The 18,528-nt window shown below is 35.2% G+C and overlaps 2 protein-coding genes across 7 annotated transcripts in view; both read right to left on the bottom strand.

Annotated features, from left to right (window-relative positions):
- The window catches only part of Nckx30C (solute carrier family 24 member Nckx30C), a 68,681-nt gene extending 55,241 nt beyond the window's left edge, over positions 1 to 13,440 (bottom strand). For all 6 annotated transcript variants that reach the window (XM_069038588.1, XM_069038587.1, XM_069038586.1 and 3 more), the window contains exon 1: positions 9,310 to 13,440. In XM_069038588.1, the coding sequence (XP_068894689.1) occupies positions 9,310 to 10,050 (741 nt within the window). In that variant the 5' untranslated portion in view covers positions 10,051 to 13,440. The remainder of the gene's footprint in view (positions 1 to 9,309) is intronic.
- A 153-nt stretch (positions 13,441 to 13,593) lies between these two features.
- LOC138123789 (GATA zinc finger domain-containing protein 1) lies at positions 13,594 to 15,691 on the bottom strand. The gene is made up of 3 exons (XM_069038598.1): positions 14,935 to 15,691; positions 14,696 to 14,882; positions 13,594 to 14,635 (listed from the first exon to the last, which is right to left on the bottom strand). Exons 1-3 carry the CDS (start codon positions 15,280 to 15,282, stop codon positions 14,463 to 14,465), a joined length of 708 nt encoding a protein of 235 aa, XP_068894699.1. The 5' UTR covers positions 15,283 to 15,691; the 3' UTR covers positions 13,594 to 14,462.
- Positions 15,692 to 18,528: the final 2,837 nt, after the last annotated feature.

An 18,528-nucleotide genomic window follows, 5' to 3' on the forward strand; every position in this document is an offset into this window, starting at 1 on the left:
TTTTTTGTGTTTTATGTTCTGTGTCAATGTTAAGGAATTTCCTAACGATATGACATGAGTATAATAATATACCTTTTTGAATTTCAACCACCAATTTGTTGTCTAAGTCCAAAATTTTTAAATTTTTAAAAAGAGATTGCGGTACTATTCCTGTTGCTGAAATTATAAATGGTAAAATCGAATTTTTTTCTAAACACCAAAGATTTCTCATAGCAACGGAGAGTTCTAAATATTTATTAATTTTTGTATTATATGTCTGTGTTATTATTGTGTGAATTTGGAACAGCTATATCTAAAAGATATGCTTGCTTTTGTTGTTTATTTAAAATAATAATGTCTGGTCTGTTATGCTGAATATGAATGTCGGTTAAAACTGTACGATCAAAATATAATTTGTAATTGTCATTTTCCAAACAACTTTCGGGTTTATAAATATAATGTGGTTGTGTATCCTTTAATAAGTTGAATTTAACTGCTAAATTCATGTGTATAATTTTTGCGAATATATCATGACGTTTTTTATATTCGCTTTGAGCCAAAACGGTGCAAGAAGAAATAATAATAATTATTATTATTATTATTTTCTATTAACTTTTTGTTTTTGACTAATTACGATTATTATTACACTCGAACATATTTATTTATTTTAGATGCCAAACACCTTATGTCTTTTGAACGCTCATTGAAAGAGCTATCCAACGGTATATCGAAATACAGGGTGTTCCATTAAAAAAAAAGACTAAATAAAGAGTTTGCGTTTGAAGCGCCCTCTACGTAATTAAGTAAAAATCTTAATGTTTTTCAACAAGGCAATAAAATTGACGATATTTACAATGTTCTAAAAAAACCTAATCTAAATAATTATCATCTGTTATAATTTTTTACAAATTTTCAAAGTTTGGTTTGTCCGGACACAAAAGAGCGAATAGTTTACTAAAAGTAGAAGTTAGACCCATCAAATGTGGTATCTTCCTTTTTGCTTTCCAAAAACGCAAAAAAATACGGGGTGTTCCATTTAAAAAAATATAAGTTTGTGTTGCCACCGATACACCAAACACCCTGTACAATCTAAAATATTTTTAAACCGTGCTTATAACTTGTATGTATAACATGAAATAATAACATTTTTCAAAGAACTTATATTAACTTAGTAAATCTACTTTGCTAAACCGTTGGGACTCCCGGTATGTACATATTAATCTATCCAATATTATAATAATGTATTATATACCAGGTGACTATAAATGTTTGTGATTTTTTTTTAGGTTGGCATAACGGAAAATGCCCTGATTGCCAACCCAAATATTTGCTTCAATCATTTAACGGATGTTTTTTTTCTAATTTGGCGTCGAAGTAGGCGTTGAACTGTCGATTGTGAACGCACTATACAGGTTACGGATCACGGATCAGCTGTTTAAATCTTACGCTTTTACAGGAGTGGTGCGCTCTCAATCGACTCTCCAACGCCTACTTCGACGCCAAATTAAAAAAAAACAGCCCTTTATAGTCACCTGGTAGGTGTAGTGGAGGTTAGAGTGGTATATCAGAGAAAATAGGCTCGATCCTGGTTCCTAGGGGAGTGTTTGAGAGTTAGATTTGAGTTGGCAGCCTGGTTTTCACAAAATTTGTGAAGTTAATGCAAGCAAATCTAAATAGTTAACATAATATTTATATTTTATTTTCACTCCAGAAACATTTTGTTAAGTAGCAATTTTATTTAAACGCAGATAACGACAATTTTGACAATAAAAGTGCAGCCAATTATCTGAATTATCAATCGAAAAACACCCTAGGAACCAGGATGGAGCCAACTCTCTTTAATATAGTAATTTTAGTGGAGGTCGCACCTGAGCTGTTGGCAACGTTTGATTTTTTCATGTTGGTAAATTGAGCGCAAACATCGGGAACCCCGCCGTACGCTAAGAGCCGACCATTTTTAGACGAAATTATTTATGAAGCGGTCTCACGTGCAATATGATCAGTCATTTATTATGAGCGGAATTATTTTTGTATAGCGTGGTGTCTAATTGTGGACGGTGAACAAAATAAAGAAGAAATTATAGTGTCCTATGATTTTCGTAAAAATTGTTCAACATACATTCCATTTTGGAGTAAACACGCGTCAACCCTGTTTAAAAAGGACCTTTGAACTTCGCGTAATGCCTCTGGCGTTATTTTGAGTTTTTCAATCGTAAGTACAGGAATTTGGTAGGCTCTTTCTTTTAATACGCCCCACAAGAAAAAATCTAAAGGCGTTGCTAGAACCACATACGTTGTTGTCTTGTTTATGTATTCAGATCCAACTTTTCCAACAATAAGGGTTAACTCATTTTGTAATAGTAATTAACGTTATAAGTCCGGGAACTCATAGTTTACAGTACGAGTTAGACGTTTAAGGACGAGACGACGAAGGAGCCGAGTCTTGAAACTCGAAACGTGTACTGTAAAAAGAGTTCACGACGAATGTCGTTATGTATTTTATTTCATCCTGCCTCAAATTTCGTTTGAAAGAAACACTGAAATTAATTTCAAAATAATTCAACAAATCTAGTCACATTTTTGGAACATGATTAGCAACGGCTTTTTGGCAATTGTTTATTTTGTTGAAATAATCTTGTGCGTCAAAATGACTTCTAAAGCAAATCCTCCAGAAATTGTAAGAAAATCTGCAGAAGCCTGTGCTGAATTAATACCTAGCAAGTCTGGTGAAAGGTATCAAAAACAATTCAGCCATTTTTGTAAATGGAAATCAGAAAATAATGTGAAGAAAATTACGGAAGAGGTTATGCTGGCTGGCCTATTTTTTAGATTTGGTTTAAATGGTTGTATTATTTTATTTGTGAACTAACGTTTTTAGTCTGAGAAAGTAAGTGCATCTTCTTTTTGGCCGAAATAGTTAAATTGTTAATTTGCATTTAGATGTATTTTTGAATAAAACATTTCTTAAACCTAAATAATTGTTATTGCGATTGTTACTTTTGTGTTTCCAATAGCAACACTTAACCGGCGTCCGGCCGTTTTTTGCGTTTTCCCGGATTCAAACTGATGACGTAAAGTATTGAAATTTGACACAGGATGAAATAAAAAATTTAAATAAATAAAAAATAAATATATGCCTGCGATTTGGATACCTCTGTAGATGCAGATCCGCAGCTATCATGGCATTTTTACGACATAAATAAATAAATAATCGTATACCTTCTGGCTAAGGCCAAGTGCTAGATGTTTTCAGGTCGCGCAAGCGCCTCTAACATAACCTAAGGACCACTACTAAGTAGTAGCCGGGACCGACAGCTTTACATCTCCTCCGAAAGATGGTAGTGATTTGAAAAAACGACATAGATACCCCATACTCTCGTGTCAAAAATAAATTACTCCCTAGAATTCGAACTCTTAGAGAAATCACGTTTTTCATGTTGTGTGTAACTAGAATTTTCAAAAGTAATTTTGAATCCTTAAGGTTGGTTACTATGAATTGAGAGATTAAGTCCAACTAAATATGCCACTAGAAACCAAAATTGATTGTGCAACAAAAAAACATCCATCACTTAGCGAGAAATAGTGCCATATGCAACTGTTACAAGGAATTCACTTCTTTAGAGTTAGGATATCTTTTGTTTGTCACCAGAAACCACATAGCCTCCAACCTAACCAAATTTATGGCAACCTAAAGTGTGGTCGCTGAACAGATGGAGTAATAAAAAAAAGGGCGTTAGTTGCGCAGAACGATATACGCCGAAGCCTGTTTCACGATGAGGCAGGTTCTTTGCCATTTATCATTCTCATAAGAATGTGATATAGTTGATAGACTGAGAAAAATGTTGTATTCATTGACGTGCATATTTTCTCCCAACATAAACACGTGGTCAGACTGCCGAAGCGCGGTTAAAATTATTGAAACGACCTCAAGCAATTTTTGTGGATGATTTGAATAAGCCAATTGGAAGCTGCTGTTTAAAATACGCGGGCACTAGGGGGCGGTTTTTTACTCCATCTGTTCAGCGACCACACTTTAGTAACGAATATCCCTAAATCATAGGGAGTACCTAATTTATTTTTGGCAAGATTATAATTGGCTTTGATCTTTGTCGTTATCTTTGTTTAACCAACTTAATTTACGATGTTGTTGTCTTTTAAAAAATACTTGTTATATAGTTGACTCTAATTGCAAAAAACCACTTGTCATTTGCAACAGCCTTTTTTCAATATTTCTGAACCAAATAAAGGCACAAAGGGACCAGCAAATCATAGTTTAGATTGAATATTTTCCATATAAGTACAGTTTTAGAGTAATTTCAAAGGACTATGCCATAAAAACGCTGTTGCAAAGGCAAAGTGGTTTTTTGCAACTTGAGTCAACTATAGGTATTTTCACATTTGATGGCGGAAACAAAAGACTGAGAAATGTCACAAAATTGTATTGTCAGTGTCAAATTTCTCATAAACGCTGTAAAAAGGAATGTTTAGGTAAATTTAAATTTTCGCTAAATAGATTGAAAAAATAAAAACCCGATCTTTAATTTTTGTCAGTGGTTCAAAAGGAAAAGTTATTCTCATACAGGGTGATCCAATTTCTTTTTAAATGCTCTAGCAACTTTATTTCTTGTCCGATTTCAATAAGCGATATATCAAATGAAAAGGCGTTTAAGGGACTATGAACTGCCATATAATATTTATTTTTTAAAGAAGCAGTTTAAGTGGGGTGATATTTAACTTCCTTATTTTAAATTGTGACATATGTTTTTCATTACTTCTTTTTATAGTCACTATTTTTCTAAACATTGCTGTATAAAAATATCTATGTTACATGTCCACTTTCCATAATAACAAGTGTTCATTTGAAATGTTTATCAAGTTGGCTTTGACTTTATTTTTTAAAAGACAACAACATGGTAAATTAAGTTGGTTAGACAAAGATAGCGACAAAGATTAAAGCCAATTTGATGAACTTTTCAATTGAAGACGTGTTAGTTCATAACTAAGTTTTAGGAAAACTGTCAAGACAAAGTTGACAATTTTCAGAGCAATGGAATGGTGGATTATTGTTTTAATTTTTTTAAATTACAGATCTAGTGAATGCTGCAATTAGTATTTTTGGTTGCATCAAAGACCATTTCAGAAATAAGCCACAATTGATTCATACTGTATTTTTTATTGAAACAAAAAAACCGGGCGGTTAAAAAAATAAATGTTGTCCATTGAACAAAACTTCCTTGTAGACGATGTTTTTTGTAAAAACTCTTTCATCGTTATACCGTTATATTTTATATTGGGAAATATAAAATCTCAAACCATTGAATGAACGAACTCTACTTGCTGCGACATACAATAATTGACCATGTGTAAAAACTGGCTGCCTCAATAAAATTCCAATTTTTTCGAATGTTTGTTTTTGAAACTTATTTGTTGTTGTCGCAAATGCAGGTATAATTAGAAATTAAGTTCTTTGAAAGTTAAATGGTAAAATAGGAACATGATTGTTAAATTTATACCTGAAATCAAAATTCTCTTATTGCGTGCAGTTGCAGTAAAAATTTCGTAATCAATAGCATTACGATGCATAAACTTGATGCGCATTATTGTTCCATTGACTAATGCTTCCATTGTATTTAAGTTTCTAACGATGCAATTAACTTTCAAATCTAACTTATGTGGTGGCAAACCACTAATAGTCAAAGAATTTTTTATTTCACTCCAAAGATTTCTTTTTTTTAGAAATAATCTAAATAAACTCTCTTGGAGTGGATTTCACTGCGGGGGGATTAAGCATAGATGATAGTAGCGTTTTTTAACTTTTTTTTTGTATTTTTGGTATGTAAGTGTTACTTGTGATATCTACATTATTCTTTTCAGAATAAAAATCTTTATCAAAATTGTTAAAAAAATTATGTGTTCGCATTTGAAAAAAAATATTTTGACAGTTTAGCATTGAAGCCCTTGGGGCTATATGTAGGTTTATTAGGGCTCTTTGTAGCATATTCAGAACCATTTAATTTGGTGTATAAATAGTTAAAATCTTCCGATAAATAAGGGCGTTATGGACCCGTCTTTTTTTTTGGGGACACCTGTATATTATACTTAAATTTTTACCTTTCTGCACTCTTTCTCCATATAAACTTTAACTATGCCAAATCTCACACTCCTCCGTGCGCACAATTTGCTTAAAAAGGGATATAAAGTTTTTCCTTCACGTATACGGTGTGGAAACTTTAACTGGAATAAAATTCATGACTTGGACATGGACGATTTTTATTTTTCCTTGCCCACATTTTGGTGGACATGGTTTTTGCATATCTCCTCCCGGAAGTGTGCAACCCCCTTTTTTTTTCAAATGTAAGGGTATTCGCAAGGAATACAATGCACTACTTCTTTCCTGAATATTTTCAAAGCCTACGTGCTAAAAAATAAAAACCAACTTTAGGTATAAGTTCAATTCTACATATTATCCGTTCACTTGACATCCGCAATGTCAGGTTGACAAGCTGTTGGTAATATTTCAAATCCCTACTATACTAACTTGATAATTTACGTAAAATAATGTTGCCACATTTGAAAGGCATATGAGTCATTTATCTATTGCTGATGTTCCTCAAACAATTATTTCTCTTGCCGCGTCCGATTCAGGATCAGAATTGGAGTTCTATTCTGAGGAAGATTTAGATGCAATACCTTAAACAGCGTTAAATAAAATAATTTGAAACACCAGTTTATAACCCAACTTCTTCTATCTGACTGTAACAATTTATTTATCACTAGATTTAATGTACTATGGGGACAAAAAATTTTGAACGATCAAATTTTGGCATATCAAAAAATGTCAATGTAAGCTGTCCTTTACTGTTATTATGACGTTTATAAATTAAATCGAAAAATTGACGGTTTGAAGTAAACGTCTCTCAAGTTTATAATAATAGTTTAGTGATACAATGCCAGCCGTATCTGAATTTACTAAAGCCAAAATAGTAACCCTTCACCAGAGGGGTATGTCGTATGGGCAAATTTCGACGAATTTAGGGTTATCGAAGGGCACTATCCATGCCATTATGCGAAAGTGGGAACACACTGGGACGGTGGTTCGGCGTCCAGGTTCTGGAAGAAGGCGGGTGTCTTCCGTGGAACAGAACGAGGCACCTCCGAACTATCACCGAAATCTGTGCCTGTCCATGAGGAATAGATTGCTCTTGGTTGTATGTACAACAAAATGGAGCAATGATCAAACATTGACTTCTTCAGTTTTAGTTGTAAAGTTTTTTTTATTTTAAACTTTTAATTTTAAGTTTAATAAATAAATGTTATAATTTGTTAGTATTGTGGATTGATCTGTACTTTGAATTTTTTGATATTTGCCTACCAAAATACAACCTGTTGGGTCGTTCTGTCTTGACGTATATAAATAGAATTAAATTTGGTTTTATCTATGATGAAGACATTCCCGATTTTGTGTTGATGCTAAACTTCTAAGAACTAGATAGGTATGTACTGTCGCGAGCAATAAATTTTGGTCGTCAATGTCATTTCAAAATTTGGTTAGATTGTCACAAATTTAAAAAATTTCCCTGCCTGATTATGCGCATGTCAACAAAGTGTCAAAAAAAAGAGAAAAAATGACAATTAATGTCATACAACATGATGATAGGTTATGATATTTACGACTGTTTTACAATGCAGCATTTTCGAATGCGTCAAAGAATGACCTTGACGACCAAAATTTATTGCTCGCGACTGTACGTATCTACATTCTACACCACTCGATAGCCTAGGGGCTGCAGCGACTTTCGCAATTTCGACGGCAAAGACGAAACGATTAAGATTCATCCACGTTCACCATTCGTAAGCCAACATAGGTACACCAAAATTTTTGTGTTAATCTATGATTGACTAATCTGTCACTGGTGACATGACAAGAAAGGCAAAAATAAAAAATGAGGTTAGTTGACCATAAAGCCAGATTTACATTTATATGTCAAAGGAATAACAAGTCGTTCCAAATTTTTTGTCCGCCATAGTACACTCAAAAGAAAAGTCGAAATTTTGATGTACGGTCGGTGGACTAATAAAACTGGGACACTTAAAATTTAATCTATGTAAATCAGACCATTGAATTGTCAATATATTTGTCAGTGTCTATATAATATGTCATACCAAAGTTAACCTATTTGTGATAAAGCAGTAATTAAACGATGCAAATTTGTAAATTTTGACTTATGTGATTGTCATTTTTGTCCCAGTTTTATTTGTCCATCGACTGTACATTCGACCAATTTGAATAAAAAATGATACTGACAGTGCGGATGTCAGGTGAACGGATAATAGGTACAGTTGCGGCCGTTGAAAACTCAGACACTTTGACAATGCCATAATGCCAAACTTTCGGCTTTGTAAATGGGATTGAAAGTGACGTTTCTCAAAATGTCACTCAAACATTATCCACATTAATTTTTCTCGCAATGGCTCTTATACTCACACCGTCCCTCAGTCAAACACATTTTTGTAAATCAGATTCCCTATGTCGAAGTTATGAATTTTATTCCAGTTAAAGTTTCCACACTGTATAGATAGCAAGCTTTTATTTGACAAGTCATCTAATTCATCTACGACTCCATTTTATTTTTCACAGCCAACTGGACTCCAAGTCTTTTCCGATTTTAAATACCTTTCTCGTTAGCGTATAAGACGACGTTTGGAAAATATGAAAAACACTTCTAAATCAGGAATCGTCGCATACACGCTAAATATTAAAAGGCCAGTACATATTTTCCTTCATTGAATTATAATGTATTATTTATGTATTATAAGCATAAGAGAGTCGTACTTTTTTATTGAAAAATAAATATAACGTAAATTTATTTTAAAATATGTAAAAAATGTCAATATTGCACGAATGATGATTGTTAAAAACTTATTTTACATATTTAGGTGGGAAGTTGGACGGTCCGGTCCGGTCGTCCTATACGACCCATGAGCTGAACACATGGAATGTCGCCTGAAATTTGGACATCGTTTCTTCAAAGGAAATTACGAAAATATTGAAAACTTTCTCGCAAAATGCCAACTTCGTAAAATTTAACATAAAATTTGCAAATTTTGACAATTTCTTTGTTAGGAAGGAGCAACCGTTGAGTTTGCGTAAAATTTTTAATTAAGAAGTGCGGGAAAGGGAAGTCGTTTGAAGTGTGTACCTAAAGTTAGCATCTTGCACAAACAACAGTCGCTTTCACATGACGTCCTCGGTGATGGGACACTGCGCTAAAGGATTTGCGGCCAAATATTTAGCGGGAAGTGATGTTTATGTGAAGGATGAAGACGTACCGTTGGCATGAGCTGATCTGTGCTCCTAACCCTCGTCACTTTGTTTTTGTAGATGAGTTTCTTAACTAGCCTCTCCATGGGCTGATTCCATTTCATGAAGCTGACGTAGGCGATGTAGAAGGTGAACAGTACCAATGCCTCGTACCAGTAAATATGATTATCCCTAAAGAAGATGATGAGCGTGATGAGACTAAGCGAGTAAAAGAAGCAGTCTCTGAAGAGGGGCCACCAGGTGAGTGAGAGCACGGTCTTGGAGAAGATCGCGCACATTCCTATGACGAAAAGGATGTTGAAGACGGCGGAGCCGACGATGGTGCCGATGCCGACGTCGTCGAAAGAGACGAAGACGCCGATCACGCTGGTGAAGAGCTCGGGGGCCGAGCCCCCCGCAGCCATGAACGTCGCCCCGGCCACGTCGTCCTGGATGGCGAACTTCTCGATGATGACGTCGAGCGCCGGGACGAAGAACTCGTCGCAGACGATGGCCAGAGCGACGAACATGTAGACGACGCCTAGGATGTGGAGAACGATGGCGCCGCTGCGGAGCTGTTCTCCGGTGAACAGGTCCTTGGGGAAGAGCGGGTCCCCCTTGCGGTGCTTGGGCTCGAGTGTCGAGGTTTCGGGGTAGGGCGTCGACGTCACGTTGTCCTCTTGGAGCTCGTCTTCGGCGAGCGCCTGGGCGCGGGCGCCCTGCAGCAGCGCGAGCAGCACGCAGAGGAGCGCGACGCGGCAGCTGGTCATTGTGGCGGCAAAAGACGACCACTCGACGAGGTCATTGCCACAGCGAGGCCGGGCGCGGACTGGACCACCGTTCGATACCGAGGAGGACCGCGCAGTCTGCGCTAGTGCGGTGCACCACCCGGCGCGCGCCCGCCGCGCCACCACCACCACGACACGGGCAAAGGGGTGGCTTCCGCCACCGACGACGAAGGCTACGGATTCAGTTTTGAACGCCGATTCGCAATTCCCTTCGTCCGTCAAAAACGAAACAAGATTCTTAAAAGTGGGATGCCGAAAATCTAAATCTGAATTTCCCACAGGAATCTGTTGTTCCACTTTTAAGGTTATCTACTCATGTTATGCGGCAGCGATTCACCTCGTGGAGTTCTCGGTCGAAGATCGAATCTAACCAAATATACAACAAAGTTGAAAGGGGCACAGATACAGGATTATTCACGAGAGGGGTACTTCTGAACTTTTTTGCGGCAACCAACAATACCAATGCCACCAACTACAAAATCAAATATTCTTTTATACAGTGTGGAATAAAATGATTTACATCTAGTTACCTTTGGAATTTTTGCACATCTAAATTTTCCTGTACCGCTCTACTTTTTTTTTGAAGTGCCGAACTATTAGTTCTGTCAATAAATGTCATCAATCGAATTGACAATTGTTACAATCTACTAAATTGAATTAACAAACGTTGGTGGCCACTTTCAACACTAGCTGTGACTTGCTTTTGTTAGCTCCTTTTTAATTTCAATCTCTACTTTGCATTCATATCATCCCTTCGCAATAAATCACATTTGGAATTTTGGAATATTTTGAGGTTAGGCTTTCTTTCTTTGTAGAGCGGCATTTCGTATTTTTACAAGGGTAATGCAAAGGTAACTAGATGTAAATCATTTTATTCCATACTGTATATTTTTTATATACATATTTCTTTTAAATTAGAACTCAAAGTATGTAAGTTGGATAGATTTGCGAGATGTGTCAGATTGACAGATAACCTGTATTTAATCAAAATTCAACAAAAAAATTAACAAATTAAGTGAATGTAAAAGGTGTTCGACGTATCCACAGCGGCGACAGCATTCCTTTCACACCCTCGACAAATGAGGATCATGTCAGTTTTTTCGTCATTATTGTAAAAATACATTTTTCGAATTGACAAGATTTTTTTATGTAATATCAAAGATACAAGACTAAGAGCCATCGTGGATTCAGTTATAATTATTTTCAAAATTTGAAATCATAAAATTGTTGCAATATGTATAATGGGTTGCGGCAAAAAAAAATTAGAAGTACAGTTCGAGACACGGAATTTGGGGCATCTCTGTCAATATACTGTCAAAAAATGTAAAATAGGCTTTACATTATTAACCTCAATGACTGACGTGGGCAGAAAATACATTTCAAAATTTGACTTTTGAATGTCATGTTGACAATAAAGAGTGATTTACATCGCAATTTTTTGAAGTGACAGAAAAATGATGCCCGAAACTAAAGGGAAACATGCCTTTAACAGTTATTTACTTGCCTATACAGGGTAATTCACGAATAGTGTCTGATTTAGCACCTTTATACTTCGCTGTTTTTCAATTTTAATAAAATTTTGTGATCATAGTAATCCGATTTCAGAAAAATGAAACAATAGTGTCAATCAAATGTGTGAAAATTAAGTCGGACACTATTTGTGAATCACCTTGTAGATTGACAAGATAGACTATAGTATCTGTTCATGTTGGAATGAACATCAGTGGTGCAAATGACCTGACCTGTTACTATGACAACTCATATGAAAGTTAATGCCAAATGTGTGCCATTTGCACATACAACTCAAATTTGGACAAAAAATGTATAAAATATGTACACTTTGCCCCGATAGGTACGAATACTCGTTTCCCACTTTGTTAACAAACACAGCAAGATCAATTGCAGAATCCACTTCGGTTGTTTTGAAAACAAAATAAAAGAATTGTTTTGGATGACGGCAGACCTGTTACAATTTATGACAATACAAACTGCTATGTAATTGTTCACTTTAACTACTTCTGCACTTTTCGCGTTTTTTCTGGCTAGACAGCCTCAGGGCGTCCTCCTAGATCGTTTCCCACCATTCAAACCTTGTGAAAATGCCTTTTTCCCACTCTTGTTGTGTTTCAAGGTCGCGCCAATGTTTTAGTATAACTAAAGGGTAAGGAAAATTCACATAACACGTAAAACCAACAACAAAACAATGCACAAACATAAGTAGAATCGAGCGGTGTATGACTTAAAATCTGGCAACAGTGCGCGCTCAGTGGCGCCCCCAACGCCCCAACGGTAGCCGAAATCGCCAATAGCATAAACATAACTAACATAACCAAAAATATTTTTAATGTCGTCTTAACTTAAAAAATCCTGTCAGCCCCAATTACGAGATAAAAAACACCAATACTTTTCAACTGTTTCATTGCCAACAGACTCAGTCATTGTTGATCACACTGTAGTACCTAGCGCACGTAAAATTTGAAATTTATCCTGCAAGCAGTAACATTTTTGCCCTGAAATTTACTCTAATTAATGTATTCTAGTGCATTTTGTACTGGGTTACAAAGTTTAAAATTTAAAATTTTTCAATCCCTCATTGGACGAAGGTATCTATTAAATATGTTTGGCAAGTATGTACGTATTTAATTTAGCGTTTAATTACGGATTTGTGAAAACCTAGATAGAATTCCTAGGCAAGATACAAATTAATTGAAATGTTAATTGCAAGTCATGAAATTATTAAACAACAATTCAGAGACTCAATGATGAGTTGTTTATGTCCACCGTCTAGTGGTCATAAAAATGCTAACAAAGAGGTCTTCGCTCACAAACAAGTACACGGCGATGCTGGCACTGTAGCTTATGCTGCTATGTCGCTGAGTCAGAATCCATACGCTGATATCTGGTGGTTTCAACTTTATCTGAGTCATTTTTGGAATCGATTTGTTGTTTTGCTTTCTCAACGTGATTACCCTACCAAGATTAGTCTCATACTTAAGAATTAATACACACTTAAATAAGAGTAATCTTGCGTTGTTAAATAACATCAGAATTTGATTTAGATTGTCCTCAACATTTAATCTTGGAGGATGTATACAAATATTAGTGAAATATCAATGCATGATGAAAATACCGGGAAATTTTTTTAACATTGAACATAGCCCATACTTATTCCCTATGTTCAGTTTTAAAAACCACAGGTCAATGCATGTATGTAATCACGTAACCAAGGTAACGAAAATAAGTACTGGACAGTTTAACAAAATGGTCAAGTTGTTTGAAGAATAAATACACATAATGCAGTTATTCCATGCCAATCAGAGCATTAGAAATGTGCGTGACAATTCCAATGCAACAAATGTTAGACCAATTCCATCAATCGGAACAATTTTTAACATTATTTCAAAATCTCAGGTGTTCGGTATAGTTGGTTGCATAGCAACTCACAATGCATTGATATGTGTTTTTTAAAATTGAACATAGGGAATAAGTATGGACTATGTTCAGAGTTAAAAAAATGTCCCGGTATACATTTAAATTAATTTATTTCAATAATATCAAAAACGTTTAATGATGTCTACCACTAGCTCAATTTTTTTTTCATGTAACAACTTTGGTTACATGGATATTTCAATAAAACGGTTGCTTTAAAATTTTAAATGTACCTATGAGTTTCATGCTTTTTATGGTACTATTGGGGACAAATTACTTTGGTCGTCAAAGTCAGTTGACTGACATAAAGTTGTAAAGCAAGCATTAGGACGGTTAACCTTATTTTTACTACTGTCAACCACATCATTGCAAAATGTAAAATACCGAAAAATGGACAACTGAAGGAGATATTCCTAGGAGGAAAAATTGAAAAGGTTTCCACAAGGCAATTTGGCCCATGGACAATCCCCCAGAAACAAGGGAGATGATTCTAAATTTTTGAATGGTGGAAGGTGCCATATTTTTGACAAGATAAAAGTCAATAATTTGAAATTGTCAACACTATTGACTTGACGTTAATGCTTGGTTTACATTAATTTGTTTTGAAGTGACAGAAGAATGACGACCGAAGTATTTTGTCCCCAATAGTATGCATCCTTTACTTGGTTGAAGAAAAAATAGTATGCGTCATTCAGGTTAAAAGTGACTTTTCTTGACTTGCAACTATTGCAAACAAACTGCCCATCAAAAAAGTACCACTTTCAATCCTAATAACTCAATTGACTATTTTGTTAAAAGTGACTTTTCTTGACTGGCAATTATTGCAAACAAATTGCCCATCAAAAAAGTACCACTTTCAATCCCAATAACACAATCGACTATTTTGTTAAATGTTGTCATAAGTATTAACAATAAACTGGCTATCTAAGCCATAACATATAAAAATTATCAGTTCATAATCATTTTTACTGTTTTCCACAAAGTCTCTGAATGGACTCTAAAGATGTCCAAATGTAGCCAGGTCGGGCAGGGGCATGTACTGTAGGATATGGTGTTGTCCTAGACTTGTAATAATCAGAAGGAGCATGCATAATAAATTCCATGCACTCTAGTTTTCTTGGAATATCTTCTTCTGGACCTTCAATAAACATAACAGAAATACAATATAAGTACAAGTTTTATTATAAAATGTTGATACCTATGATATATGTGGCAGGGTCAAATCCTTCTGTTGGTGGAGGACTTTCTTGCGTTGGCAGCAACCATGTGATTACAGCACTTTTTTCACAATACTGATCGGTCAGCAAACCTTTGATCTGTGCATAATAAACTCCCCCATCTTCATCTTCCATTGAGACAATGTCACCCACTTGAATATAGCTACCCTTCAATTGACAGTCACCACAGTAATTATAAACGACGTTAAACTAGAAATACCTTGTAAAAAATCGACTCTGATGTAATCGGTGTTGCTACCGCAGTCGGGGCTTTAATAGGAGTTTTCTTAAAAATGCCCCGTCTTCCTTTACCCTTGGGCGTTCCAATTTTAGGAAGAGCAAATGGGTTTAGCCTCGTCTTGTACGATCTAGTAGTGCGTTGTTTCCGTTTTAACGACTTATCGTCAGATTTGTCGTCGTTTTCTTCATCCTGCTCCGATTTGAGGTTATCTTTAGCTTCATTAACACAGTCCAAACAAATTGCACCCAGACTTTCTGCATTGGTCCACAACGGTGATTCGTTTGTTTCACATTTTAGACAAACTGGAGTCGATCCTTTTAAGGGCATATTTTTCAATGTTAGTTGGACCGTTGTTGAGGTTATGTCGATTTTTAAATAAACCCAACACCCTAACACCCAACACAGAACATCTCATAATAATAATAAAGAAATAAAATCCCTGTACCCTGTCCTGTAGCCCTGTACGCACTACGCAGTACAGTTACGGCCACGGAATTTCGTCAGTTAATGTACTGTCAATTCCAAATTTTAGTATATTACGCACCGATGGAGTGAAGAGTGAAGTGCATGATTTTTAGTTGCAGTTTGTTGCCCGAGGGTTCTACGAAGCACTGAGAATAAAAATAATTCATTCCCGAGGTGCATTTACTATTTTTTTGCACGACTCAACGATTTTAATAGAAAAAAGGCGAAAATTTGTAAATTATCACTGTCATGTTGACAGTTAATAATTATTTTGAAACTTGCGACTTTTTTCCAATGACGTGGGAAATAGAGTAGACGGAGGAGAATAAGATACACCATCAGTATATACCGGGTGTAGAATTGGTTTACGAGACATAGGATTTTACATGTAAAAATAAGGAGATCCAATTATTGGCTCCCCTAATAATTTTATGGCAAAATGGTTAAAATGAAAGTTAGAGAGAATTAAAGTACTGTCTAATTCCACTCTTTGTTTTTTTCTAACATCTTGTGGTACTGAGAGAAAAGCAAGAAGGGAGTTATGACAAAAATACTAAAAAGCAGTACTAGCAATGAAATTTGACTTCTAAAATTATTTGTCGGGTGGTTTCACTATTATTTAATTTTCTTTTGATCTGCCCTTCAAATGAACACGTACAGGACTACAGGACGAATGAAAAGGTATCTTCCATTAAATGTTCAAACTTCTTTCCAATTCTTCGAATTGTTTCTATGGCTGAAATTGGTCAGTCTGGGAAACCTGAAGCAAATGTTGCTTGGAAGTTTCTTAACGAAGATCCTCCATAATACCATCTAAAGAAAGAAAGAAAATTTCATGCCAAGTAGTACTTTTTAGGATTTTTGTGTTAACTCTTTTCTTGCCTTTCTTTCAGTACCAGAAGATGTTAGAATAAAACTAAGATTGAAATTAGACAGTAATTTTAATTCTCTATAACTTTCATTTTAACAATTTTTTCATAAAATTGTTAGGGGAGCCAATAATTGAAACTCTTTATTTTTACATGTAAAATCCTGTCTCGTAAACCAATTCTACACCCGGTATATCTATTAGTCAATAGCTGCTTTCCAGGTATCTACGCGAGTAGTTCCGAACTACTCCAGGAGTACAACAAGTGTTCCATGTAATTTGTGGAACTACTCCAGAACTACTCCGTTATACCCTTCCCCTGCCCCCTGAAGTACCTACCTAAATTTTGGTAAACTCTGTCCACTCATAGATTGCTTGACATAAATGTTACTAAAAGTGTTCGCTCTACGCTACAACAAATAGATTCGGCGCGAAATTTAAAAAATGGAAAGAGCAGGTTTACACGTGATGTTTTATTATTATTCTGCATGTTTGCATTTAGGAAAGACGAAAGAAAACTTCAGTATAGTAGGAGTAATATATTGGGTTTTATTAATACAGAGTATTTCACGAGTGATAATGTGCCCGACGGAATTAAAAATGTAAGGCACAATTCATTTTCTAATTTCCGAAAAAAGCTGGCTACTGAAACTAAAATATCCAGCTTTTTTCGGAGATCTGGATCATTTTCGATGTTTGTAATGTCACTTAAAGTGTTCATTATGCTAGATTCTTGAGGCACGCACTCACTTCACGAATTCAAAAAAATAAACAAAAATCGCAACGGAACAGATCAAAACAGCGGCACGATCAAAACTAATAACTTTTAAAACCAGAGGAACGCAAAACATAGCTCTAAAGATGAAAAATCGCAAATCTAAATGCTTAAACCACTTGACAGCACTGACAGTTTCAAATTTGAAATGTCATATAATTTATTTTTCGCGTGGGTTTTATAAGAACCAATGAGAATCAGTGGCGCGAATGTTTCAAGGTATTACCAACACAATCTACGATACTTTGATAATATTTTAATGTTATGGTTTGGGGATTTTGTTATCTAAGGATATTTAAAAAAGTGCAATCTATCAATGGACGGAGTCTACTCGGAGTTTTTTTGTGGTGGGGATGTTAAGAAATGTCAAATATACGGCGGGAATCGGACTCAGATGACACTAATGACAGTGTACAGTGCAGGAGTAAATTCAGCGTTCCAAGCGGCACAAACCAATGAACAGTTCGGCGTAGAACTGTTCGGAGTAAATTACTCCCACTTGGAAAGCAGCTTATGAGTACTATGAGATACACTAAGCAATTTTTCGCGACTGACCAGGTCAGATTTGGTTAGAGTGGTATGTGAAACCGTGCCGTTTCGCGCACTTAGGTATGAGAGGGGAAAGTCAACTTCTTTCTTGCCTTTCTTTCAGTACCACAAGATGTTAGAAAAAAAGTAAGACTGAAATTAGACAGTAATTTTAATTCTCTCCAACTTTCATTTTAACTATTTTGCCGTAAAATTATTAGGGGAGCCAATAATTGAAACTCTTTATTTTTACATGTAAAATCCTATGTCTCGTAAACCAATTCTACACCCGGTATGTAGTACAATAGTTATTATTGTAATCGTTCTGTTTATAATACATAGTTACTGTTTTCTATTGAAAATATTGAAATTTTATATTATTTCAAATGTTTGTTATTTAACTAATAAAATCATAAATATACATATACAGGGTGATTCATATAGTTTCATAAATATTTTAACCAGTGGCAGCTTCCGGTTTCAAAAGGCTCTTGACAATAAAATTTTGAGTCATACATCAAAAATTAGCAAAAATTACCATATCGGTTTTTTCACTATTAGTAAATGCCATTGTTCGCTAAATTATTCCACTTAACGTTCAATGTATAACAAATGTCATGAATGTCATAATAGAAGCAAACAATTGTTGCTATAGAGAAAATATTGGTATTATAAAGTTCGCTTTAGTTTCATTTTGACAACAATGCCTGACAGTTTGTTTCCACGTAAAATTTTGCATTTATCTGCAGTTCTTAAAAGGTAGTAAGTACACTCTTCAACATGCTTTATCTTCAACAATTTTAACCTTAGAACCTTGACATTTTTGTAAGAGTGTCTAGGGGTTGGAATCTACCACTGGTTAAAGTTTGTATGATACTATATGAATCGTCCTGTATATAATCGATGCCCCTTTTATCCTTAGGTGTAGGGGTCAAAT

Source organism: Tenebrio molitor, chromosome 2 (genome assembly GCF_963966145.1).
Source record: "Tenebrio molitor chromosome 2, icTenMoli1.1, whole genome shotgun sequence".
Lineage (NCBI taxonomy): Eukaryota > Metazoa > Arthropoda > Insecta > Coleoptera > Tenebrionidae > Tenebrio > Tenebrio molitor.

Coding starts and splice junctions, on each gene's coding strand:
- LOC138123789 (XM_069038598.1), bottom strand. CDS start 15,282: ATGCCCTTAAAAGGATCGACTCCAGTTTGTCTAAAATGTGAAACAAAC. Junction 14,883..14,934: donor CAGAGTCGATTTTTTACAAG/GTATTTCTAGTT, acceptor TGTCAATTGAAG/GGTAGCTATATTCAAGTGGG. Junction 14,636..14,695: donor CCCTGCCACATATATCATAG/GTATCAACATTT, acceptor TGTTTATTGAAG/GTCCAGAAGAAGATATTCCA.